General features: G+C 32.5%; 1 protein-coding gene across 1 annotated transcript in view; it reads left to right on the top strand.

Moving 5' to 3' along the window:
* LOC124369661 (ABC transporter G family member 23-like) overlaps positions 1–26,862 on the top strand; it is a 37,214-nt gene extending 10,352 nt beyond the window's left edge. The window contains exons 2-14 of the mRNA XM_046827715.1: positions 292–446; positions 1,563–1,670; positions 2,338–2,431; positions 3,773–3,922; positions 5,777–5,904; positions 7,267–7,483; positions 12,724–12,901; positions 13,664–13,779; positions 14,067–14,137; positions 16,464–16,552; positions 18,904–19,080; positions 21,814–21,900; positions 25,199–26,862. Coding sequence (XP_046683671.1) covers positions 292–446; positions 1,563–1,670; positions 2,338–2,431; positions 3,773–3,922; positions 5,777–5,904; positions 7,267–7,483; positions 12,724–12,901; positions 13,664–13,779; positions 14,067–14,137; positions 16,464–16,552; positions 18,904–19,080; positions 21,814–21,900; positions 25,199–25,428 — 1,800 coding nt within the window. The 3' untranslated portion in view covers positions 25,429–26,862. The remainder of the gene's footprint in view (positions 1–291; positions 447–1,562; positions 1,671–2,337; positions 2,432–3,772; positions 3,923–5,776; positions 5,905–7,266; positions 7,484–12,723; positions 12,902–13,663; positions 13,780–14,066; positions 14,138–16,463; positions 16,553–18,903; positions 19,081–21,813; positions 21,901–25,198) is intronic.
* Positions 26,863–27,086: the final 224 nt, after the last annotated feature.

The raw sequence follows: 27,086 nt of genomic DNA, 5'->3' as shown, positions 1-27,086 counted from the left end.
CATGTTTACTGCTCTAATAGTATAAAAGTTAATATTAATAAAAGGCGAATCAATATTATTCATGAGTTATAATTTATATACAAAGATTAATAGAATTTTTTTTGTAAATATGCTACTAATTTTTAATAATATTAACTGGTATTGAGTGAGGTAGAACATTCTTAACTTCCTCGTTAGTACTCTAGCACAAAAGATGATCTCAATTTGTATTCTTGAACTTTACCGCAGCTGCTAATAAGTTAATATAATGTTATGAAAACATTAATGATCATTAACGTATATTTTCCCCAGGATGTTGCGTTGTTCAGTACCATGAGCATCCTGGAGACATTCCTCTACTATGGCAGACTGTACGGGATGAGCAGGAGAGAGGTGTACTCCAGGACAGAAGAGTTGATACGACTCCTGGAGCTCAAATCGGCGGGCACCATCATCGATAAGCTGAGGTTTCTCCATTCCCTTAGCTTCTTAAATAATACAAATAAAATGGAGGGTCTAGCTATGCTACATTTTGTTTTTGTGTTCTTGAACTTAACAGGTAAACAAGTTGGGAATACCGTTTGAAAATTGTAAGATTGTTCATTCTACTTCTATTTTACGAGAAGGAGCAAAATAAAAAGTTAACAAAATTGTATTTATGGAGTGAAAAATTTAAGAATTCAAAATTAAAGACCTTTGACTTAGTTTTAGTAAATAAAAACTATTTGGAGAAGTGTGCTTTTAGAAATAAATACTTAATAGTAATATCTTGCTAATTTACACGATTTATATTTGTTTACAACACTGTATGTCAAGGATTAGAGCTTAGAATAAACTAAGCAAATAAAAATAATCTTCGTCAATGTTTTCAAAAGTTACAAACTAATAGAAATAAAATAAATGATCATTTTAGACAAAGTCTGAAGAAAGTCTATTTGAAGAATCATAAATAGTATTGAAGGTTAATTTGTACAGCATTCTTGCCATGACGGCTGGCAGGTTAATATATTATTTATTAAGAAATTTGGAAGCTTCACTTACTTAAAAAATTAAAGTTATTACTAAATAAACTACATAGCTAGTTTTAAATAACGCACTAGTTTTAAATAATGCACAGCTATCCAAATACACAATTTATGTTCTGTATAAGGCTATATTCAATATAAACATATTGAATGCACGCAAAAGATTTTCAGTTTAGATAGTATAAATCAATAGTGTACAAACATTAAAAGTTAAAATCAACCAGTTTAGTAGGTTATGAATTATGCCTGAGCTGTTTTAAACTACACAAAACTATTCACATAAGATTAAAATTGTTTCTTTGGAAGCCCGTGGGGCTGAGTTGTATCTTCGATTGTTTCAAACCCACAGACATCTCCAGTATAAATATGCATATGAATCAAAAGTCATAGATACATAAACATTCCGTATAAAAATCGAGAAATCCTTTTAATAATATAGATATTGTGAAATAACAAAAACAAAATAGTTCACAAATTAGTATAAAGGGCTGTTATATTGAAACTATTAATTGGATTCAGTAGCCTTTAGGGGACATTAATACAAGTGTTTTATTGTAGTGGCGGCCAGCAAAGGAGGGTTTCATTTGCTATCGCTCTCCTGCACGATCCTGATCTGCTGATCCTGGATGAACCGACCGTTGGCCTGGATCCCGTCCTCAGCCACAGGTACATGAAAAACACTTTTTAAATGTATTATCTTAGGTTTGCAAGACAACTTAGGCCAATTAACCACCAACCTATCCATATGTATATTTATACGGGTCACATACAAACTTAAAAGATAAAGAACATCTTTACACTTATTTGGTTTATGGAATAACCAAAGTTTTATATTCTTTTAAACATTTTTTATGGCCACTTTCTATCAGATTAGACGGCAAGAGATTGTATTCATGGGGTGTAAATTGTATATTGTGACAATGTATATTTCATTAACAGAGGAAATTCTTTTTAATAAGCGTCCTAGTTATTATGGTGTAAAATGAAATTTGAGTGAAGTGAACAAAAGAGGTCACACTGCTGGACATTTCAATTTATTCCTTACCGCGTGTAATTTGGTTCTTAAAGTTTGGATAGAATTGATTATTATTTAGGAGGCTACATCTTCCTACAATAGAAGTGGTGTGCATGTTGAGGAGTTTAGTCCTGTAATAGGAAAACCTAGTAAAATCTAAGTACATACATTTAATATTGAAATCATGCTATATAAGGAATACGGGTATTTTGATATGCATTTTATTAAATGTGTAACTGACATGATTCAAAATGTGAGGTTGGGTAGAATATATTTCTGTAGATTCCATTTTTGAAAATAATTAAATTTCTGTTGCAGTATATGGGAACACTTGTTGAAGCTGACCAGTAATGACAAGAAGAGTATCATCATCACGACACACTATATAGAGGAAGCTAGGCAAGCTCACGTGGTCAGTATACCAACTGTAAAACTGTATTATCATGTTTACTAATAACAAAATATAAAATAATTCAATTACAAAGTAGTAAGTAACCTTTGTTTAATATGTCCATAGATAAAATTAGAAATGACTTTTGCTGTCGGCATTTCTTGTGTCGTTTATTCATGAATTGTCTTTTTGCCTGCTGGGACACACAGTGATTGATGCATTGCACCATGCTAACAAATGAGCTAACTGTCAAAACATATATGGCACTGGGACATTGCTTAGGTTATAATCCCTCGTTCAACAAGTCCAATGACTAGTTAATCTTGTTGGTCTGTATGAGGTAAAAATATACACAAAATAAAGTTTACAGTTATTTTAAAAATGTCATACACATCTTTTAAGGTAACTAGGATATGGAATCGTCGTACAGCGAACACATGCGAATTTCACGCAAAAATGTTTAAAGGGTCTCATACATTCTGTAAGGAAAAACAGATTTTTAAAAACTATTACATAATATTATGCTTAATTCTTATAGAAGATACAAGGTATATTGGCATTAGCGAAACAGTAAAGTTTAACATAGTAATATTTAGCGACACAAGTTTTTACTACATAAAAATACCTTACATTTTACAAGTTTACAATATATTTCCTATAAACAAATTACAAACTTATTTTGGAACTAACCTTTAATATCATTACAAAACCTTTTTTATCTAATGAATTTGGTCAATTTCCGTAGTTACACTGAATGTCAATTCACAGGTCAGGCGTGGGTTTATGTGCAAACCTGTACACTAAATTATAAGTTTCAGAACATAAATTTGGAAGTATACAGTTATATCGAGCAACATAGATTACTCTGTGATGTTGATAGACGTTGATGAAAGTGAACTAATTTTGTGCTAATGGGTTTCAACACTTTTGAACAATTTGGAGGCATAAGGAACTCATCACACACAAAAACCATGTCAAAAATATAAATCCCGACACTATTCTATCTGCCATCCTGGTTTCGTTAAAAGTCTATTCTACGAAGTCTCTGATAATGTAAACTCATAATTTAATCATTTAAAACCTGCTCATCAGGGAGTACTTCAAAATAACCATCCTGATATATTAAGTGTAAATTTAGTAACCCATAGTATGTTGTCCTTCTGACTTTAATTGAAGATACGTGCCATTAAAAAAAGTAATACCGATAAAATAAAATAATTGATACACTGGTTAAATAGGCTGAATCTCATATTGATTCTTAAAATGTATTGAACAAATATTTGATAATTTTAGCATACAAATTTGCCATGAGTAAGTTGTAACGTGGGTGTGCTAGACGTTTGTAGAAGGTGACTGTTGAAGGTAGGATTGATGCGCGGGGGAGTGCTGCTCGCAGAGGAGTCCCCTAACCAGTTGATGGCGAGCTGTGGCTGCGACAGTCTGGAGCAGGCGTTCCTGGAGCTAAGTGCGCGCCAGCAGCAGACCAACGGCAGTGAGGAGGATCTGGACCAGGTGAGGGCATCGAGACTGAAATTTGGAACAAGGAAAAGTACGGAGGTACCGGCCGATTTTGCGGAACAGCAAGTCAAATGGCAGAATGTACACTAATAAGAGTAATATTAGTAGTGTACTATAAATTTATTCAGAAATCCAGAACATTTGTGGTTTTGAAGTTGTGTAATCTCTAACAAACGTTGTTACAGCCTAGGAATCACAATAGACAGTGAAAGAGGTGGGAATGAAAGAAAAAACGAACGAAAAGTACACCACCATCGAGTTGATAACATCAGGGAATATTGTGGCGCTGGCCACGCATTTAAATTGTTTATGGCCGTTATAATTTTATTTATGAACTTTTGGGATATTCATATCATCCTCCAGGTGAAGAGAGGAACCTGGAATAAGTTACAAGGAGGTACTGGGATTTTCATAGAAGCCACCAGTCAAAAGTCTACAACGAGACACAAATATCGAAACGTGATCGATGAATGCAATGGTGCTTCATAGTATTCATATTTGACTTCACGAAATTACGGTCCTGGTAAACTGAGGAAAGTTAAGGTGCAAAAAAGGTGGCTTATTTAATGATTATCACATTTTTTAGCGATGTATGATAACAGGTAGTCACCAACGTAAAGGTTCTTTTCATTCCTACAGCTCAAAACGTAGCGAGCGAGGCCAACGGGTGTGCTAGAGTATTTATAATACGACATATGTACCAGTTCTTATAGCCAATTACCCCATAAAACAATATTAATAAAAAAATCCAAATTTACCTTCAGCCCTCTGGCCGCGTTGGGAGGAATCTTTACGTTGGTTCAGTTTATCCTTGAATACATATACATAATTTACGAAAAATACTTAAATTTACACCAAAAGCATTGTTTTTGTCCTCTTTAAAAAATATAAAGTTTGGAACTAAAACTAAACTAAAAGTTTGATGTAAGACACATGGCAAGTATAAACTCATGTGACGATGCAAGTACTATAATAGTAATTCATCTTAAACATAAAAAATCTAAAATATGAACACAATAATGGCATTAGCTAATCTGAGAATATTTTTAATCTAAGAGTATTTATTATTTTTTCTAAAAATTGCCGTAGCTACTATATCTTGTGCATTGTAAATTTCCTCTCCCTTTTCGTCTGGCAGATATCTCAAGAACATTGAACTAGCATATTAAAAAATGTATTACTGGTGTAAATATAAAACATGTAATTCACCTGTGTCTTACTAAGAAGAATCAAAGTTATTTTCAACTCGGGGTATCACTAAATGACCTAATTATCAGCATAGGTCATGATTATTCTATCGACGTAAAGTTCTTGTAAAGTGACATACAACTGATCATAATTCTGAAGAATATCAGATTAGGGCTTCCTAGTGGAAATAACATCTATTGTCCATTCCATATCCAGTACACATCCTACTTTTATACAGCCACAAGTTTGTATTATTTCATAAATACGATCAAAAATAAAAATAATTAAACCAAAACTTATATACCGCAAACAGGAAAATAGAACTCGATACTCAATAAGTAATTAAAACCATTACAGTTTGTTGTCTCAATTCATACTTTATCGAAGTTAATGCAAGAAAGAATCCAATTATCCTAAGTTCACCTGATTATAAAAAACAAATTCATAAACAAGTCAATTTGCGGAATGTTGCTCACAATTAACCATGATTAAGACAATTTGTCTAGCTAATAGTTATAAGAATTAAAAAATAAAATGTCTAAAATAGTACATATTAATGTATACATTGATCCTATTTGCTGGTGAATCACACGATAATTTGTTAATACCAGCAAAAGAATGATAAGTAGAAATGAAAAACAGTTCTGGTCTACATTTCAGAAGGAAGTTTACCCAGAAAAACAGAAACCACCGCCAAGATCGCCTCTACATAACGGGGATGTATTTGCTACCACTCGGTTTATCGCTCAACTCATCAAGAACCTCTTCTTTATGTGGAGGAATAAGCCGTAAGTGATATGTAAATTCTTTTAATATACAGTATGACTTTAAATTATATCCCTTACAAATTGTATAATAAACTAACATGAGGATTATATTTATATATTGGGACAACAATTCAAGTATATCTGAAATAAGAATAATTCAAATAGAAACTCTCTCAGACAATAAAATACGAAAGTAATAAATAAAGTAACCAGTTACCTATGCTCTGGCGAAATATCAAGTAATGGCCTTAATTTATTCTCGCTGATACAATTCCTGTAAAAGGAAACACGTTTAATTCTGCCGTTTAAAATTATTTAATAAACTGTGAAAGCTGATTTTAATTTTTCATAATGCTATAATAATAAAAAAAAACTTTATATATACAATGCCTGAGGTATGTTACAAGGAAATTTAATATATTGGCCATGAAGTGAGTGAAGAAACCGAATATGCGTACGAGATTATACGTTATTGTTTGTTAACTGAGCGCAATTGTGAATTACACATTGTGATTACATTGTAAATTACACTTAGTGAATATTTACACATTGTTGTTTGTAATCACTGTACAATATCTTAAGCAATGAACTGACATGATTTAGACGGGTTAATACATTCTCAGCCAACAGCTCTGATACGTACATTTTACAGAGTGGCGGAGCACTACCTCCGCCCTAGATTGCTTATTAACTGCTTCATACATCTGCACATTTTTCTATCAGTTTCTTTTTTCCTCACTCTCATTAAAAAACCAAGCATTGTAGATATTATGTGTGTGTGTGTGTGTGTGTGTGTGTGTGTGTGTGTGTGTGTGTGTGTGTGTGTGTGTGTGTGTGTGTGTGTGTGTGTGTGTGTGTGTGTGTGTGTGTGTGTGTGTGTGTGTGTGTGTGTGTGTGTGTGTGTGTGTGTGTGTGTGTGTGTGTGTGTTGTGTGTGTGTGTGTGTGTGTGTGTGTGTGTGTGTGTGTGTGTGTGTGTGTGTGTGTGTGTGTGTGTGTGGTGTGTGTGTGTGTGTGTGTGTGTGTGTGTGTGTGTTGTGTGTGTGTGTGTGTGTGTGTGTGTGTGTGTGTGTGTGTGTGTGTGTGTGTGTGTGTGTGTGTGTGTGTGTGTGTGTGTGTGTGTGTAAATCTAGAGTAAATAGAAATGAGCGTATCTTATGCTTATTCCTAAATTTAATTTTGTCGAACTAATTTAGTTAATTTGTTGCACTTATTCAATGAGTGTGTAATGGTTATTAATTATTGTTGCCTATCGACAGAGTGGTTCTAATTTAAGTACGCATATTAATACTTTAGTCTACTTCACCAACTTTTTATTCTTGTAAAGGCCACCCAATACCGAGTTCCAGTGACATGTATAATCAATTGAAACTTTCCTACCACAGCATGATGCTGTTTCTGTTCGGTCTTCCCATCCTGCAGTGCACCCTGTACAACTTGGCGATAGGGCGGGACCCTAAGGGGTTGAAGCTGGCAGTGGTGAACCAGGAGTTGGAGCACGGACTCTCGGACTGTGTCCACATACCCGCCACCGGCTGTCACCTCGACCTCCCCCTCAGCTGCAGATACGTGGACCACATACGGACGAAAACACTGTCCTTGGTGGGTAAAATTAAACTGAATACTGTATGACAGGTAAAAAGAGACTTGTTCGAATTATAGAGAAGTAAAAGACATTAACTAGGGTAAATTGAAGTCTCAGTCAATACAAGGGCTTTATGATGACTGCTGATCACGATGGAACCATGTTTTTCCCAACCAAGTGTTTGTAACACTTTATGGCTCACACGAAGCTAAATGTTTTAATATTGGAAATAAACTTATCTGTCAGAATATAAATCGGCTGTATTTCGACTATTATCTTTAAATATACCAACTCCCTAACACTGTGTTTGATACTAAAGCAGTAACTAACTAAGCAGTAGTAACAAGGAGTCTTTCTATCGGAATTTTAATTGATATCCCTTGAATAATATAACAAAATTAAATTTTCCAAAAATATTCCAATTCATATTCAAGACTGTTTAGAATAACAATCACAAAGGAAATCCTTTTAAATTATTATGATTAAAATGAAAAATGTATAATTGGTCCGTGAAACAACTTTCATGAAATAAGAAGCAAACCAAAAGATGATGAAATTTACATACTTACCATATAAATATTCTTAATAATTTTTGAAAACCTAAAAGTTATCACTTTTTAATAATATGATTAATGGCCATTGACATATGTACGTTATCTAGGACCAGGCTAAAGTACTTGTCAGTATCACATTTAAAATCGTTACTTCACGTCGCCTCGGTAACATGCAAACAATAATTAATTGGTACTTGTTATAATAACATTCAACTAACGTTTCTACTTGTCAGTTACAGACCGAAAATTTGTACTTGTCACTAACACGTACGAAGTAATTGTAGATGTAAATTATTTCTAAATGTTAGATATGAGATAGATTTATAGGTAAGTACGTTGGTTATAAGTAATTTTAACTGTACACGTAAAGAGCTATAAGTGTATGGAGAAGTTGTAAACTATGACGGATGATGGTAACAGAGGAGGGAAGTGGAGAAGCTTATACTAGTTAGAGATACTTACACTTCCTAATTACTCCAGTATTATAATTTATGTTTCATTAAAACATCTTTTACTTTAGATATAACACTATCCAACCATGGCAAGGAATGGAAATACACATACACACATTTTAAGTGAAATAAAAATCCCTAAATCACACAGATTCTTTCTCTGGCCAATGAAATCTGACCCGTAAAATTCCCTACATTGTCTACAAAACACGTTTAAAGTGCAAGTATGTAACACTTAGACATAATCCGTATATCGTTTATCAAACATTTTATATTATTACATATTTTGCGCCAGCAGCACGTCTAAAATGGGCTCGAACTTCAAAATGGGGGAAAATAAACAAAAGTGGGAGTTTGGTGAACCTCTTATAAGAAATGTATGCCCTGAACCTAAAAGATTCTTTCCTCCTATAAGATGAACTAGAACTGAGAGAAAAAAATCCACTGCAGCACCATGTCAGCAGTTGGTAACGACAAACTAAAGAAAAAACAAGGTTACATGTCTTTTTGAACACATATCTTCTAGTAAATCAGGAAACTTCCAGACCGTTTACAAAAGGAAATTCGTTTTTATGTCATTGGTGGCCTACTGTAGTAGGTTTCGTCCCAAGAAAATAAAACATATTTAAAGAATCTGTGTTATTGAAAATCTAGCTATACACATACGATACTCAAATTGTTTTTCTTCATCCTTTATTGAACAACGCCACTTTCTTACGTGTTAAGATATGGTCAGCTTAAAATCTTTGAGAATATCAAGACCCTGCACGGTAATACTTCTGTTGGTCCAACTGCTTGTAGCTCCATAAACAAGTGAAATACTAATATTAGCATTAAGAGTAAAAGTATCTCATCACCAGTTTGTTGAAGCTTCGGAATGAAAAGCAGAGAGCCTAAATTAGAAATTTTGGCAACGGAACTCCCAAAATACACTCATGCAGGTTTTAACTTACTGTTTGTTCTAAAATGTAGCATTTGAGTCATAGAAAAAGAACAGCAGAAGGTATAATTATTACTGGGCTTTCTCAATGTGAAGTAAAGACAGAATTCGTCGAACTTATTTTGGAACTCAAAATAGATTGTATCAGCCTGACCTCGTCACTAGATTGAAAAATGAGTCATTGCGTCAATAGTGCTAAAAATGAGAAATGTTTTTCGCAGTCGAAAGATCTCTCATAAACATAAAGATTTTGGATATATTCATTGGTAATAAACACAGGAATATCGTCATCTTAAATATTGGTGACGATTCTTTAATGGCAGATTAAACAGCAACAACCGGTACCGAAGGAATGTCAACATTTATGATGATTGACGACATTTAACCAATACTAAACGATGAAAACCACTTGTTTAGTTAATGATACTTTAGGTAAATCATATCAATTTTGCTATTATATTCAGAATCAATAAAAATGCACATTATAATATCACAGTGGCGTATGAGATTAACGATGCTTTCTGTAGTCTAGATTTGTTTTCTGTTGGTTGATTAGTTCTTGCCTACGTGAGCTCGGACACGCTTTTAAAAACAACCAAATTATATTACTCTTATTTTCACATTCAGCAGTATCTTATTTGTCAAGCTAGTGTGATAAACTAGAACGATTGGTCTTTTGATTTAGTTTTAAATTAAATGTTATAAAGATTTAATAAGAGATCCAATGAAATTTACACAGTGTTTAATTAACAAGAATTAGATAACTGAGACTAAAATCTTAATAATAACTGTCTACTTTTCAATCTGTACTAACATTCACTTTTAAAAATTATACCTTACATCAGGAACAAAAACTAAAATAATGATATTTCAGTGAGAAAAATGAACACCTGACGGTAATAAACTTTCTATTTGCGATGATTATTCAATTGGACTTACATATACATAATTACGTTCGGGATGTGAAAACTGTCCTTAACAACATATTATTGTAAGTGATGTAGAAACTTATGTGGTATTTATGTGATGGTAGCAGACTGTACCAGTAAATGTACATCCATTGAGTTAATTTTGGAATACTATTATGAAATATAAAATATATAAAAAAAGTTAAAAAAAAGAAGTTTTTATTTAATTTGTTGTAAATAAAAAATTTATTAATTTTTTGTAAAATAATTTATAATTATAATTTTTTTAATAAAAATTTAAAATAGATTTTTATAATGTCTTCCGCTCTAAATGTTAACAAAGGTCTAAATAGTAGTGTCCTAAAGTTTGATGATGATAGCTTTAAAGGTTTCTGAGAAAAAGGTACATAAAATTGGCCAAATTAACATGGGAAGGATAGGGCATACCGAACCCCCTTAAAGATAAGTAACACGAATTACTTTCATTATAATACAATAAAAAAGCTTGAGTATCGTATGTGTATAACCAGATTTTTAATAACAGAAATTCTTTAAATATTGTAAATATTCTTGGGACGAAACCATCTACAGTATGCCACCAATGACATAAAAACGAATTTCCTTTTGTAAATGGTCTGGAAGTTTCTTGAGTTAGTCTAGAAGGTAGATGTTCAAAAAGACATGTAACCTTGTTTTTTTAGTTCATCGTTACCAACTGCTGATTTGATTTGTTGAGTGTCGTATAATTAGCTATCGTAAGTGTAAGAAGTGTACATTTAATGACCGATTATTTGACGTGTTTTCAAGGAGAAAGCATACAAAATGAGTTAGTTACATTTCCAATTTTTTAAGATGTACAGAAAAAAAAATACATTAAAGGGTTAGTGGCACGATATGAATATTATTAATAATTAAATTTGTATTGTTTAACAGGGTTTAAACCTACGTTAAGTGTTGGATGTTTAAACATTTAAAATACTGTTTCAATATTTTAGTTTCTGTCTGCTAAGAATTCAAAAGTATTTTTTGAATAATCAAACCCTACAAGGTTATAGAAATAAAGATATGTATGATACTGTTAGTACATTTTTATCATATGAAGTGCTTTTGAACTAAGTTTAATTTTAATAAAATATGTATTAACTTATTATTGTATTATTAATACATATAAAGTTTAAAAATACCTTTCATATAAAAATTGCATGTTGTGATTTCCATGAGACTTAAATATTATTCCAATAAAACACTGTAGGTAAATAAAATACAAGTAGCTTTTCCCTCTTGAAAGCACTCTTTTGTCTACAAGCCTTACCTCCCTTTGCTTATACATCTATGTACGTGTATGTGTCAATATTACTCACGTACGGTTTAATAACATCTATACTATTACATAAAAATCTAATGGCGTTCTCAATTACGTAATAACTACTGGGCCTAATGTACTGAAATTGTACATGAATATTCTTAGGATCCCTTTCTATTTCTATTTAGACAATGCCTCTGGTCCCAAAAGCTGCGAAACCCCCCCCCCCCGACACGCACGCACGCACGCACGCACGCACGCACACACACACACACACACACACACACACACACACACACACACACACACACACACACACACACACAGACAGACACGCACGCACGCACGCAAGCGCGCGCGCGCGCACACACACACACACACACACACACACAAAGACAGACACAAAAACCAAAGGCATTAACTTTTCAAACTATACCGATTTAATAATAATATTTACGATTGGTTTATTTTCCTAAAACGAAGTTTATCCTACTTAGCGGACCACCCGGCTCGTTGCCATTCTTTGTTACCTCGGTGTTTTTTAAAAGAATGACGATCTGTAAACCAGATATTATACAGTACATAATTTTGCATTTTGCCACATATTCACTATATCATTCTATTTGCTTGGTTGTATCTAGGAACTGTATCAGTACTGTAGTTATTTAACTAATCAGTATAGTATCCTTTACTAGTGGGACGAGATGTCCCTTCGACGATTTCATGTAATAAAGAATTTTAATTAGTGTCTAGCGTATTGCTTTGGTATTCCACTTGCTATAGTCACAGATTCATTACGGTCGCCACGGAGCACATGGTTTGTTCAATCATATTTATGCCATTCCCTCTGTTTTAGTTACTCAGCTACTGTAAAGATGTCTAAGTAAACCAAATTCAAGTACCCTATATGTACGCATTCACACTTCTGTTCGGCATTTCTGGCACCTATAATAAAAGTAAAACTAATACCTAATACTATTTATGTATATGGGATTTAGTTGGTTCATAATTGTTATGATTTTATTTAAAAACTTTATTTAATCCATTATTATTTATTATATTTAAAGAGATGTAAAACTAACTCGTTGACTTCTACACAGGTGGAAGTAGAAAGTCTGGAGAAGGCGGAAGCGGTGGTTAGAGGAAACGGTGTCTGGGGTATCATCCATTTCGGACACAACTACAGCGAGGCTCTGGTGCGCAGGATAGAGGACTTCCAGGATGCGGAAGAAGATATAATAGAGGATGCCATGGTCAACGTCAAGCTGGACATGTCTAGTGGGTGTTAATTTTCGAGTAGAAAAATTAATTTTCTACTGTGTCTTGTTTTGGATTCTATTCTAATACATTTCCAAATATGTATCATATATGACAGAATTAAGTAAAAAAAAACAGGAACAATAATTAATTATGTACAATCAGACGAACAGTTTTTGCACGTCTTTCAAATCAAGGTAATGTTAGATAAGTAAATACCTTCTATGAGGAAATAAAGCGGATAAGGGATTTTAATAAATTAAGCTTTAATAGGTAAGTTTATATATAATTCCTTTCAATGTCATACATCGCTTCCTTAGACAAGGGTTTCTTTAAAATCTTTGGAACATTTAACAAATCTAATTAATTGTATAACCAAACGCAATTTCCAGTTTGATGAAAGTCTGGGTTTGATGTATGTATGCAATGTTTGACTGAAAACAATTCACGAAGAAAATGAAATTTTGTATTTAGAGCCTGCACCTAAATGAAAACTGATTACTGGTTTTCCTTGACTGTTTTTTTACAAAAAAATTACGACAAATAAGAAAAAGTAGTAAATCTCACAATAAAAAATACTGCAACAAATAGTTAAACTGGATAGTGTTACATAATAGTAGCTTACTGTATATGCACAATAATGCAATTCATCTCCTGAAAATTAGAAACATCTAGAGTCGTTATTCTCATAACTGCGTTTAATATTTTGTTTGAAATAGTTCTAATACCTCATTGACCTTATTCATGACAACTTATGGCAACTGTTGTGTTGGAAACGTACAGACCAGTATATCGGGAACCTGCTGAGGACGGATCTGCTGACGAGCTACGCGTCCTTCCTCAGAGAAGTGTTCCGCGACTGCCAATGGCCTGAACAAGCCATCGACATACCCATCAGGGTAAGTTACTATACCTGTCTACTGTGTCAGCTGTGATAGTACAGTACATACTGCAATGCCAATTTAGAAATTGTTTTGGTATCGTTAAGTGATATCATGTAAAAAAATATGTAAATAATAGTAAGTCACACCAAAGTTATACGGAAATAACAGTTAATTGAATACTTTGATATTATTTTATAAGTTCTTACACTAGGATTAAGTTATGATTATTAGTTTGAAATATATATTTCATGATTATTATTGAACTGATTAAAAATATTAGTTGACAAAAAATATAATTCCAGATAGAAGATCCCATCTACGGGACGAGAAGACCGAGTTTTCTCCATTTTGCTTCTCCTGCTGTCATCATTGTGTAAGTTCCATATGTTGCAATTTTTTAGTGGCAGAGTAAGTTAATTTTTTAAACTCTATGATTAAACATATTTTACTTTTGCTTTGAAACACAAATAAAATTAATATTTCTTTAGTTTAGTTAGGCAATGATCTAATAATACCTTTTCTGCAGTAAGACAATGTACAGAGTGAGTTTTATGTCCCGGCACACCTGGATATAATTTAAACGGCCCGAGATATCTATGTGAAACCTTGACCCTACCTATTATAACATATTTTTTTTAATTTTTCAAGTTGTTGAAAATTCCCCCCCCCCCTTTTCTAAAGGGGGGTAAAGGGGGCCAACTAAAAATTTTCAAATAAAAACCCCTATCATGTGACCCCTCATTAAAGGGAATAAAAAAAGAAATCCAATAATGCAAACTAGAGGTCTCTACGTTTATTTTAACAGATGCTATGATAAATTTACAATTGAGTAAAGGGGGGCAACTAAAAATTTTCAAATACAAACCCCTATCATGTCTGAAGTTTTTACACACGTCTAGCACACTGTCAAACAGCCGAAGGTGAACAGTTTGAACACCTGCTACATTAAAACTGGTAACTGTTTTTAGAATTTGCGTTAGTGTTGACTCATGTTACGATAAACAGGACGAGACAGTTACTGATTTTATTATTGTAAATTTGTCATAAAATCAGTTAAAATAAACGTAGAGACCTCTAGTTTGGATTATTGAATTTATTTTTTTATTCCCTTTAAAATGAGGGGTCACATGATAGGGGTTTGTATTTGAAAATGTTTAGTTGCCCCCCCTTTACCCCCCCTTTACTCAATTGTTATTTTGTCATAAAATCTGTTAAAATAAACGTAGAGACCTCTAGTTTGCATTATTGCATTTCTTTTTTTATTACCTTTAAAATGAGGGGTCACATGATAGGGGTTTGTATTTGAAAAGTTTTAGTTGCCCCCCTTTACCCCCCTTTAGAAAAGGGGGGGAAATTTTCAACAACTAGAAAAATTTAAAAAAAATGTTATAATAGGTAGGGTCAAGGTCTCACATAGATATCTCGGGCCGTTTAAATTATATCCAGGTGTGCCGGGACATAAAACTCACTCTGTATATTGTATGCGAAGCGTCATTGCACATACATGACAATAACATTATATCACTCATTACTAAAATCCACAAATTCAATAAGACTTCTTCCTTGGATCAAAAGGAACCTGTGTACCCAATTTCAAGTCACTAAATTATTTATGTCAAGAGTTATGACACAGGCAGACGGACGTACGGAATGCCATGTGAGTCCATAATCAATAGGGTTCTTCCTTCGACCAAGAAGAACCTACGTATCAAGTTTATAGAATTTTCTAGTTGTCGCACCGACGGACATACAACCATTATGGCACAAGGCACACGGCACAAAATTATTTCACTACTGTTTAAGAAAGCCTGATTTACTTTAAATTTCAGACAATATGCAAATTCAGGATAAGACAACTTGCACATCCACAAAGTAAAAGTCTTACGCACAGTCCGTGCACAATTATAGTCTTACTTTGATCATATTATATTATTTGTTCTACCAGTACGATTTCTAATACTTAGTAATGGTTCAAACAGAAAGAAAATTCACGCATAGTATGTACAATAAATACCCAATAAAAACGTTGCGTAATAAGACATGGTTCTGTGTATGGTATTACTTCCAATAAAATCTGTTCATATTAAACATTCTAGAACTCAAGGAACTGGCATGGCATTTTTAAATGAGAACCCTGCAATTTTTCAAACATTTTTTCTTCCTAGAAGGATTTAGTTATAGCTATTTTAAATACTTGTCGAAAGGAGTATAAACTGGGTAATTACTGGTACCGTAAACTTATAATAAACTGCGCTGTCACATTTGAAAAGAGCAGTTATCCAACCGGTCGAAAGTCAAGAGCGGATATCCACTAAATGTAAATTTAGAAAACACAGGGGCTATAGAATAATACAGCCGATAGGTGTAGTCTTCAGGCATGGTAGCAATGGATGACGATTGGAGTGGGCGAGGTTTCATCATTAATAAAGGCTTTACAAAGGCTAAACTTAAGGTAGACACGCTTCTCTTGTCCATTGATTGATAAAGTATGCAATAATAATGTTCAAACAAAAGTTGAATCACACTATACTATAAATGGCACATCTGTTTGTTGTAAACTTGACAGGAGGCATGTCACCCAAACCCCTTTACCCATGGCCTGAGTATTCTGCCATTCCAGGAACAGCTCAAGAGTGTATAGAGGTTTAAATATTCTTGTCCAACAGAACAATACATGTTAACCAATAACAATTTTACAGGTTCGAGTTTTATCTACCAGTTATGTTTACTGTCGGAGTTCTTCTGCAGGAGAAGATGGCTGGCATACTGGAGAGGAGTATGGTTGCAGGTAATAATAGTACAGTTATCGTGCTTATAATAATATTCGTTGTGGAAATACTACTTTAATTCTTCAAAGTTTGAATGATAAATTCAAATAAGTAAAGTTAACTATATATGCTAAATATTTTAATTTTATAAATATGTATGTAAACATGTTATAAATGTTATGCAATACAAGTCTAAACATTTTGAACAGGTAAGAAATAAAATCTGAGAAAACATTTGTACATTCACATTAAAAAATAATTTTATATAATTAAATTATAATATAATATTACGCGGCCAATGTCGTAACAGTCTTCTGGCGAACACCGAGTAAAAAGTATTTAAATATTCTAACATGAAGTTTACCTAAAAAGTGGAAAACAATATAGATGTTTATCACTTTTGACAACGAGCCAGTCAGACATGGGTATATGACATTTAGTTTGAAGGAAAATAACACATCACACAAGATATCTGAACGCATACTTTCACTGCTATCCAAGTAATAGTTCGGGTATTAAATACATTAATAAATCATGCAGTATACATATCAGAGTAAAGATGTAAAGGACAGATAGGAAAAATATAACACATATTAAGAAAGCATTGAGAAACATATTACGAAACATAAATGACTGTGCCACTATCTCCGTTCCATCCATGGAGCGACTGAGGAAATAGGGAGTATGATACAAGATACTAAATAGAAAATGTATTCAAACCACCTCGTAATGAAACATTTCTTAAACAATTAAATTATTCAAATATTCAGGCTAACTGTGGATCTTCAATATTCAATCGACATATTATGTTAAACTTGAAAAGTTATATAATATAGCACCGACCATAACATATAACTATAACTCCCTGTAGTTAAGGCCCAATCTAAATTGAATATACAAAACATTTAATATCTGTGCGGGGTAGATAACACAATAGAAACACTAAACGTCAGGGTTTGGAAAAAAGCGGTATAGTTGAACACAGTTAAAAAACCAGACATTGGATGGAATTAGCCAAACAATTGCACACTCAGAAATGTCCTACTATTATCCTTTGGTAATAAAAACGCCTTAGAAACAATACAAAATCAACAATCAAAAACATTCCATTGAAGGTAGCGTCAATCTGGAGAAAACATACATTGTGTGATAACAAAACAATACTGATCACTGCCTTTCAAGTCACTTATACAGATAGATACGCATTATTGACAGTTTCTGTTTAAACTAAGTGACTGAAGAAGGATCGCCACGGAAAAGCCGAATATCTCAAGAATTTAATTGTGTAAGTAATTTTTGAAAGCGATATGGACCGGAAAACTAAATTTTGATATATTATACTACCGGTATATGTGTTTTATACTTAAGCATAACAGCTTTTAAACAGATAACATTAAATCACATATGTTAACTATTATTAATAATCAAATTTACTTTTTGTATTTACTTTTGTGATGTGTCTGAAGAAGATATCCTTGATATTGAAAGGCCTCACAAAAAAATAAAAAGTATTAAATATTGGTTTTATGTTTTTCATATAATTTAGATGTACAGTAGTATATATCTCCTAGTAGGAGATAGCTCAATTTCTCCACATTGAAAAATATGACTTGTATATATAAATGCTGATAGTTTATATTTAGATGTTTTGTAAACATCTGAGAAAATATATTATTGTTACAGTAATATATCAGGAAAAGTACAATATTATATTCTAAAGTTCCTTAGTAACTAATGTCTCTATAGACTATGAGATGTTACTTTTTATCACTCGTAGCAGCGTTGAGTGCAGAAGCTTGTAGGGGTAACAATCAGGTGTATTTAGACTAACCAACAACTAACTGATATGAATGTTTGAAATTGTATTGGTAAATAATACCATGTTAATGTTGAGGAAATCGGGTCGTTTACATCTGAAATATTACTGACAAAACGTTTCATATGTATAACAAAGATTAATACAGTTTTGTAAAATTTTATCGGTTTTTGTAAAACTAGAGCTAGTTGGGTTATATAGCCCCAGTTTATCATTTTTTATATAAATGGATTCTATATCTGCATCAACAAATCACGAGATGAAACACTAAATTGTAGCCATTTATAGATAAAGATAACGAAGGACATTTTTTGTAGCTTCTTTTATACTTTGTGTATCCCGAATGGAAACTTCGTTCTACACTATCCGTCCGTAACAGACAATAATTGGATTTGCTTGGATTCAGTTTAAAAATTACAAGTAGCAAAACAGTTTCTAAATGGATTTCCAATAGAAACTGTCGATATTCTAATACCAAATGAGGGATTTTTTAAAATAATCAGAAACTTATAGTACATTACTCCTAAAACAACCACTCGTCTGTCGTGCTTGCAGGTCTGACAGCTCTGGAAATGGTGCTTGCTCACTCTCTTATTCAGTTCATGGTTCTGCTGGTGCAGACAGGAGCCATGCTTTTCGTCATGTACCAGGTGTTCGACAGCCCCTTCATAGGTGACTTCTACTGGACTACAGGTCTGTTGCTGCTGCAAGGTCTCTGCGGAATGTGTTACGGTAAGTTTCAGTTAAAATTGAGAGGGAGTGCTGGTATAACTCTGATAAATTATATTTTTACAAGTTTTAGTAACTTACGCCCATTTGATTATTGTATTGGCTGACAACACAACTACATAGTCACTACTACATTGAAAGCGTTTGTACCTAAGCTAACTTAACTAATGGGGTTTGGCTATAGGTAGATCCTGGACGTTAGCGACTTTCTGAAAGATAATCGCTTAGCAGTTATATCTTTGTAAACCTTATGCTAGGATTCCTTGTTGAATATTATGTTTCCTACTTATAAATTCACTAGGTTAATAAGGACTTCTTCCACGTCATACAATATTATATTGACTTGTCATATTTCCTCTTTAATGGTTAACGTGATACGAATGGGGACATTCTTGGTTGAGTTATAGTAGCTGTCTCCGGAACACCCACCACGTGAAGGTAAGTGTGACATGGCTACCAACCAATGGTCTACTCTTGGATCAAAACATAAATATCCAGTTTGAACGTTAATCATAAACTAACTAATAGAGCTACAATAGCGGGAGTTATATTACATTTTGTATTGTTTATTTTTGCGTTTATATATATATATATATATATATATATATATATATATATATATATATATATATAAAGCACATTACTTACAGACAATAACAGAGTTTACGTTGTTAAGAACTGAAAAGTATAAAACCACCTTGAATAGGCTTCCCCATACTTACTTAATTAACTTTGTGTTAAAAATTAAACGTTTTAATAGTGTTTAACAAATTTAAACAATCAGTATAATGACTTTGAGCGCAAACAGTTTTTTCATATAATATTATTATAAAATTCCACTATTTAATAGTAGAACAGTATACTTATGTTGTCTTTTATAAACATTTGGTTTTAATTGGATCAGAAGTTTTCGAGTTATGAATGTTCAAAATTACAGTTTGGTTGAATAGCACAAAAAACTAATATTATTGAGAAAACTAAAATGATTAATTTTTCAGGATTTCTCAGGATTTGCAGCAAATTACACTCTGTTTGGGGGATGAGAGATTTCGTCTGGTAACTCGCTAAAGTTTCTTGGCATTCAGATTGACAATAAATTAAGCTTCCACGATCATATTGAGCTCGTGTGTAAGGAACTAAGCTCGGGGATTTTCGTTATAAGAAACCTATCAAAGTATGCTGGTACCAGAGTGACCTTGTCTGCTTATCTACCCCTTTCACACATATCCGATAAATGTTTGGGGATGTGAAAGTGTACGCACAAAATTCGTTTGAAAACTCCGGAAAATATCGTTGAGTGCGGTTTTTGGGAAAACTTGTAGAATGTAGGTCGCTTTTTAGGGAGGCCAAAGTTCTACCATTCCCATCGATTTATATCTTGAACTGTGTAACATTTGTTTACAAAAACCTCCACCTTTTCAAATCACATAATCTCCAACATCGCCACACTACGTCACTCCAATATAATTACCATTCCTGCCCATAGAACAAGCTTTTGAAAGGCGTGTATTAGTTAGCGGGATTAAACTATAATGATGTCCCAGACTCTATGAAAATAAAAACAAGTCCTTTTTTGAGAGGGAGGTCAAGCGGCATTTGGTACAGAGGACTTATTAAAGTGTCAGGGACTTTGTTGAGTGCTCTAGTCAGACTAGTTTAATCTTAGATGAAAGGCCACCAGTATAAGCTTTGTTTATTTTAGCATGAACAAAAAATTTAGTGCTAATTTAACTAATTTGAATTTGTTTTTATATACCGTATAATTTAATTAGGTTATTTAGAATCACCTAATCTAATGAACTATTACATATTATTGTTGACGCTATTTTGCAGTGCACTTCTGTATGTCAATAACGAATTTCTGAGTTCTGAGTATCTTTCATTTCTTACCGAAATTTTAATGTGACTCCCGTTATTAGGTAACTCTACTAGTTTTCGTTTAAATCTCAAACTCAGGTATTCATAGTTTTTTTAGTCAATTATTCCATATAGCAGTTACACATCGCAAACTCCGCATATTCTACGCCTTTAAACCACTCAATCGACACGGATGCCGATTCTAATTTGATATTCAGGTAATTTATAGCAAAAGATAGAGGGCTTGTTTGGAAACCCACCACAAATTGACGCGGGTGGTTTTTGCGGCGCCCTCTCGAACCGAGAGCAAGACAAGAGCAGTGAAGAGGAAAGTTAAGACTTTGAACTCAGCTGCCATGCGTAAACCCCAATCGAAAACTATACTCCACCAACGATCGCCGACGGCTTTGCCACTGCGTCTCGTCAAAGGCTTTGCCTCTCTGGGAATTGCCGCCTCCATGTTTGAACACACCCAATCTAAACAATGTAATTCTGAAAGAAGGAAGAATTTATAGTGTCCATAAGTACTGATAGGCTAGAGTAGACACAGTTCCATATTTGCTCATTGGTTTTTCCTTCACTCTGTCTCTTTGTTTGAAATTCTGGTTTCCATTTATAGCTGAACAATACAAACAGTTTTATTGTGGCCTAATTCATTAAATTGTTTTATTTTTATGCCTAGTTTTTGTGCCTATAATTTCTGAGTTCCATTTATCATAATTGATTAACTCTTTTAAATGTTTTTAACTTAGTGGTTTTACTTAAGATTTATGATGGCTATTGTGTGTTGTGCCTATAATTGTGGAGCCAATAGACATACTTCTATGTCTGTGCATGAACTAATTTATTGTAATGTTTTAACGTTGTCTTTATGTTTAGGGTTCCTGGTGTCCATCATTGCTGACACAATGTACACAGCTTCATTTCTGGGCATGGGCTCATTCTTCCCCCTATGTCTGACCAGCGGTAACATGATATTCCTTATTTTTAGTATTTATTTATTAATAAACTAATAAAAGATCGCTGATAAAAGTATACAAGTAGGTTAACCTTTAATATAAAAATTACAATGTTTGGATTTGTTAGGAAGAATTTACCTATTACATCGTTTAAAACGAAATTTCAATTAATCCATACAACGAAGATTCTATCAAAACTACACATGTTTGTACCAGGTATATTCTCGAGCCTTTTGCTTGACCACCTATAATCGATATTGTGTTGTTAATAATGGAACTGCCTCTTGTTTACTCAGGAAAAATAAAACTATCTTGGACAAAGTTGATGACGTTTAAAGAACTTTGTTTCATATTAAAAAATTGGTACAACATTTGATGACGAATATTAAAAGTGTAAAAAATAAAAACTTATGCAATAATGGTAAGACGCTTATTTGATGAAGGATAAATATTATATGCTACTTTTTAACACCGAACAGTGTTATATTTTTATTCATAATGATATATTGGTTTATAATCAGTAATTACAGTTCATTGTTGATGCAATTCAGTCGCTTTGTAATAAGAGTACAGTGAGCATGTTTACAAGCATCGTGGGGTGCGATAGCAAACATAAAATCGATTTACTTATCAGAGCACATAACACCGGTTCTTACTGGTCGAGCTGTTCTCTCTGGCCTCTATCAAAAAGTAAATCAACCATCAATACATCCGTACAGTAATTAATACAAATTATGCTATGAAGTAAAGTTATACATCTGTGGGATTAAAACGTATTCACAAAAGATCTACTGTATTTATTTGTTTTAGTATAAATCAACAAGCAGTAGTTGTTTACAGTTTAATGATATAAGGTTTTACACTCTTACAAATTAGTTATTAGTCATTCAATAAATCAATCAAACAATCACATTTTTGTACAGTTATTGTTAGTGGGAATTATAAATGACATTTAATAACATTATATTAATTAAATAACATTTACAATAGCGTGGAAAGTTTTCTACATTAACAAGAGTAATTTATATTTATAATGTGAGTCCAGTAAACTAATTCCTGCCACTCACTCATATGTTCATACAGAGAAAACTATATTTTTAATTTATACCTAATTAAACTACACTGATGGCAGACTACATAATTATACGTGAAATACCAGCTACACTCACACAATACGTGTAAAAAGATAACACAATAAGCAAAATCGAAAATCAAAATACATGCCCTGTTATGTATTAATATTAGTGTATATAATGTATTTATTATAAAATTTTGATATATAAAAATAATATTTTGGAATACGACCTTCAAAAAATGTAATGTAATGCAACTTAACTAAACTAAACTTAAGGGACAACAATTTTAAGTTTAGATTTAGATAAAACATGTTTTTAACTCTTTGTGGACTTTTAATTTACCACGTTGTTCTTATTTAAGTGGCAAATAGTAAACATTTACACATACAAATGCCTTCAATATAAAAATGATATTCCGTATTTATTTGGATGAAATTGGTTTATTCTAACTATCTTCAAATTTTCCTGAATTCAAGTTATGCACGATTTTCCGCCATTCCATAATTTTACAAATAAAAATTCTTAGAATTTACCTGATTAATTGACGATGTCTGATTTAAAATTCCGTTATAACATTATCTAATATTGATGACTTTACTTAATAACAATGACTATTAGAAACTCTTGTCTATTTCAAGGATCAATAAAATTATAGCAAGGATCAATCAAATTATAGCTCGCATGTTTCGGTGTATAACAAAGTTTTTACAATGCTAGACAATTTAAATATTGAACTTCTCAAAAGTATAAACATGGAGATTAAAGTTTGATGGATTAATTCCTAAACTCTGATTAAGCTACAAAATGTTCATGTTTCTCGGTCAATTATATGTAACCAAAAACTCTAATTTTTCAATTATATACAAGGTAGGAGCACGCCATATTACGAGTAAAAAAAAAAACACGTCTCTCTGAATTAGAAAAAATTCAAATCTATTCAAGTTTAATTTCATTTATAAGATGTCCTGCACAAATATGGACAGACAGAATCACAGAAAACATAAATGGGCACAAACATTACGCTAAAAATAATTCCGCCATTATAGATAGAATTAGTTTTTGTCTATGTAAAAACTATTTTATACAAAAGTTAAAGTACTGGTTTATGCATGAAATCTTTTTCAAGATATCATGCAGTCACATATTAATATTATTATTCATTAGGTTATATATAATTGCAGTTTCCAAATAATAAAAGTTCCGGTAAGGGTAATATAACGTAAGAGTACGCTGAGATCAATCTTCATCACCTTTTAACATTGCCGCTGTATTATATTTTCGGCTTTTGAGTAAATAAAGAGGTTGATTTATTTTAAAAATCTTCGGCAGACGTAGGGATTTGATAAATGAAACAAGAAATGAAATGCGGACAATCCTAAAAACAATTATATTAGCCACATATGGTGTACGAGTTTCAAAGTAAATCTAACAAAATACTTAAAGTTACGCTCGCACAAGCCAGGAGCAACAATCAATTGATGCCTCTCAACTGTGACATGTTTGGAGCTCCCGGCTGGTGCAAGCGAATTTTTAAAGCGGTCGTGCTCGCTTATGAACTCATGGATTTCGTTTAAATAAGTACCGGTAAAATGTTAATTAAATCGTTCAAATAGTTGATCTGTAGTAACTGTTTTATAACTACACTGATTTTTTTGTTATTTTTAAAATGGTTTAACAGACGACATTTTATGAATATTAAAGAAAATAACAATTATTTTATAAGAATTTCTCTTATTTAATTAAAAACATGTGCCAACCATGGTTTCTTTAGCTTATCTAGTTTTAGAGAAAATAATTCTTTTATAAAAAATACAAAATGGTGGCTAGCGGCTAATCGAGACATTACTCGATCTATACGACATTGTATGACATTTTCTGTTTGAAATGTTCGTGACACCCTTTTGTGAACACTTTGTTTGTATATAAGAGAAGAGATAAATAAAAATATCCCTTCTTAGTTAACTTTTGTTAGTTGTGAAAAATTAAATGAATTTCATAAAAAAACAGCACAACAATATTTTTTAAACCCTTTGATGATCTGTACATTGTGTTAAGTATAATGTTTATTATACTAAGCCATTTCGCCACTATCCATTTTTTCAGTGTCAATGAGGAGGATTCTAATAGAATTCTATAACATTATATCATATAAATCCTAGTATTTATAGGACTCACTCTAAATCTAAGGAAATAATATGATTTTTATGTAGCTTAACAATGATGTTGCAGGAATGGTCTGGCCTCAGGAAGGGATGCATCCTGTGCTGCGATCTGTTGGATGGCTACTTCCTCTATCCTTGTCCACAGAGTCTATCCGCTCTCTGACGGCGCGTGGCTGGGGTATCCGCCATCATTCGGTCTACTACGGCTACATTTCGACCATCGTCTGGATAGCGGTGTTCCTTGCAGCCATCACCATGATTATCCGGATCAAGAAGGGTATCCGGACGAGCAAGTAGAGATCGGCCGACCGTTACCAGCTGTCTGAGCGTCGGCCGACACAATGTACACGTTCCCGTCGGCTGTTTAAACACCGGCTGTTCTTGTGATCCAAAGTTAGGTCTTATGAGACGTTGAGTTCAAGAGTCGACAAACATCAGCCATTATCGTGTGGTACTTGGCACTGTAAGCTTTACTTGTGTCATGTATAGAGTCTTTGTAAATAGGGTATGTTACATGCACTTTAGTAACTAGAAATAAGCATACAACCTGTATTTAATACTTAGCAATGAGCTCTCTGGATTTTCTCAGAATATCGTAAAATATTCCTTTTAGTTTTAAGTAATAAAGCTCCCGAAATATGCATAACTCCTTGGAGTTTTTACATCTTTGCTTAAGATCTCATTTGTTTCGGAGCTTTTTTCTTATAAATGACGCATTTATTGTAAATAACTTGATGTGAATATCACATAATTTTGATTTATTGATTACAACATATTTGTACTAATTGAATTTTAAATTAATATATGGGTTATTAGAAAACACATACAAATATTTTTGTATCTTTCAAAGCATATCAATTAGAAACAAGGTTGATGATAAAATAAGTTGTTAATAGTTCTTTTTAATAAAAAAGATCATTGTTTCACTGTTCCATGTGTATGTTCTCATTAAAAAAATATATATTTATTATATAAATACCATTACTTAAAATGTCTGCAACACATAAACTTTTAATCAAGTATTGGTCGATATTAGCAGATTTCTTAGTAGGTTATACACTTGCTATGGTATACACAAATATTAAGAAAATGCCAGAGTAACATGATATTTACCATCGTTACATGTTTCAAGATCTGCAATATATCCTGTTTTTAAGGTATCAGAAAATTAAAGAATAAGATTAATAATGAAAAATATCATAATGGTGAATCATATTAGTGTTTTAAATCGTCGATATTTTTAAATAAGAAATACATTTTGAAAAAGTACAGTGTAAAACTATTTTCTTGCGTATGGAAATATATACAATAATATATATTTCCAAAATATATACATATTTAATGTGTTCTAGGTACAAAAACAAAAAAAATCAACTGCGTGGATATTTGTAGCTAAAAATTCTAATTTGATGTTTACTTTATTGGTAGAAATCACAATAATAATGCTGGTAAAATAAGAATAAGTGAAATAACGTCATGTTAAAAAAGTGTTTTAGCTTAGGTTTAAGCTTTTTTTTGGATAACGTATATAGAAAAGCTTCGTCTAAATGCTCAGATGTAATAATCATTATTAGAATGATGCGAAGAAAAATATCTGCTTTGCTCAATTGTAGGAACGATTACTGTCGTAATTTATAAAAACATTAAAATTGTAAATATTAATTGTTAAAGAGTTAGTTTTTAAGACCACTATCGTTAATAATAAAAATAAAGTTGAGTATGGTTTGTTAATGTGTGTTTTATTGAATACAACGTAATTGGCATGGTTTTATAACTGTGAAACTAATTAAACACATTAGTTTCACAGTTATAGTAAAGTTGCGTTTCTTCTCGTTTTGGATCTTACCTACAATTAACCGAGAGAGTTTTGCTGTTAAGTTTAGTTTCATAGCCGAAGCTCACTGTAGGCTCTCCTATATGAAATGTTTGTGTTTAGTTTGGAAATGTTTTATATT

The sequence above is a fragment of the Homalodisca vitripennis genome, chromosome 1, assembly GCF_021130785.1.
Source record: "Homalodisca vitripennis isolate AUS2020 chromosome 1, UT_GWSS_2.1, whole genome shotgun sequence".
In the NCBI taxonomy this organism is placed as follows: Eukaryota; Metazoa; Arthropoda; class Insecta; order Hemiptera; family Cicadellidae; genus Homalodisca; species Homalodisca vitripennis.
The sequence above is the reverse complement of the archived record's forward strand: the minus strand, read 5'-3'. Positions and strand labels throughout refer to the sequence as shown.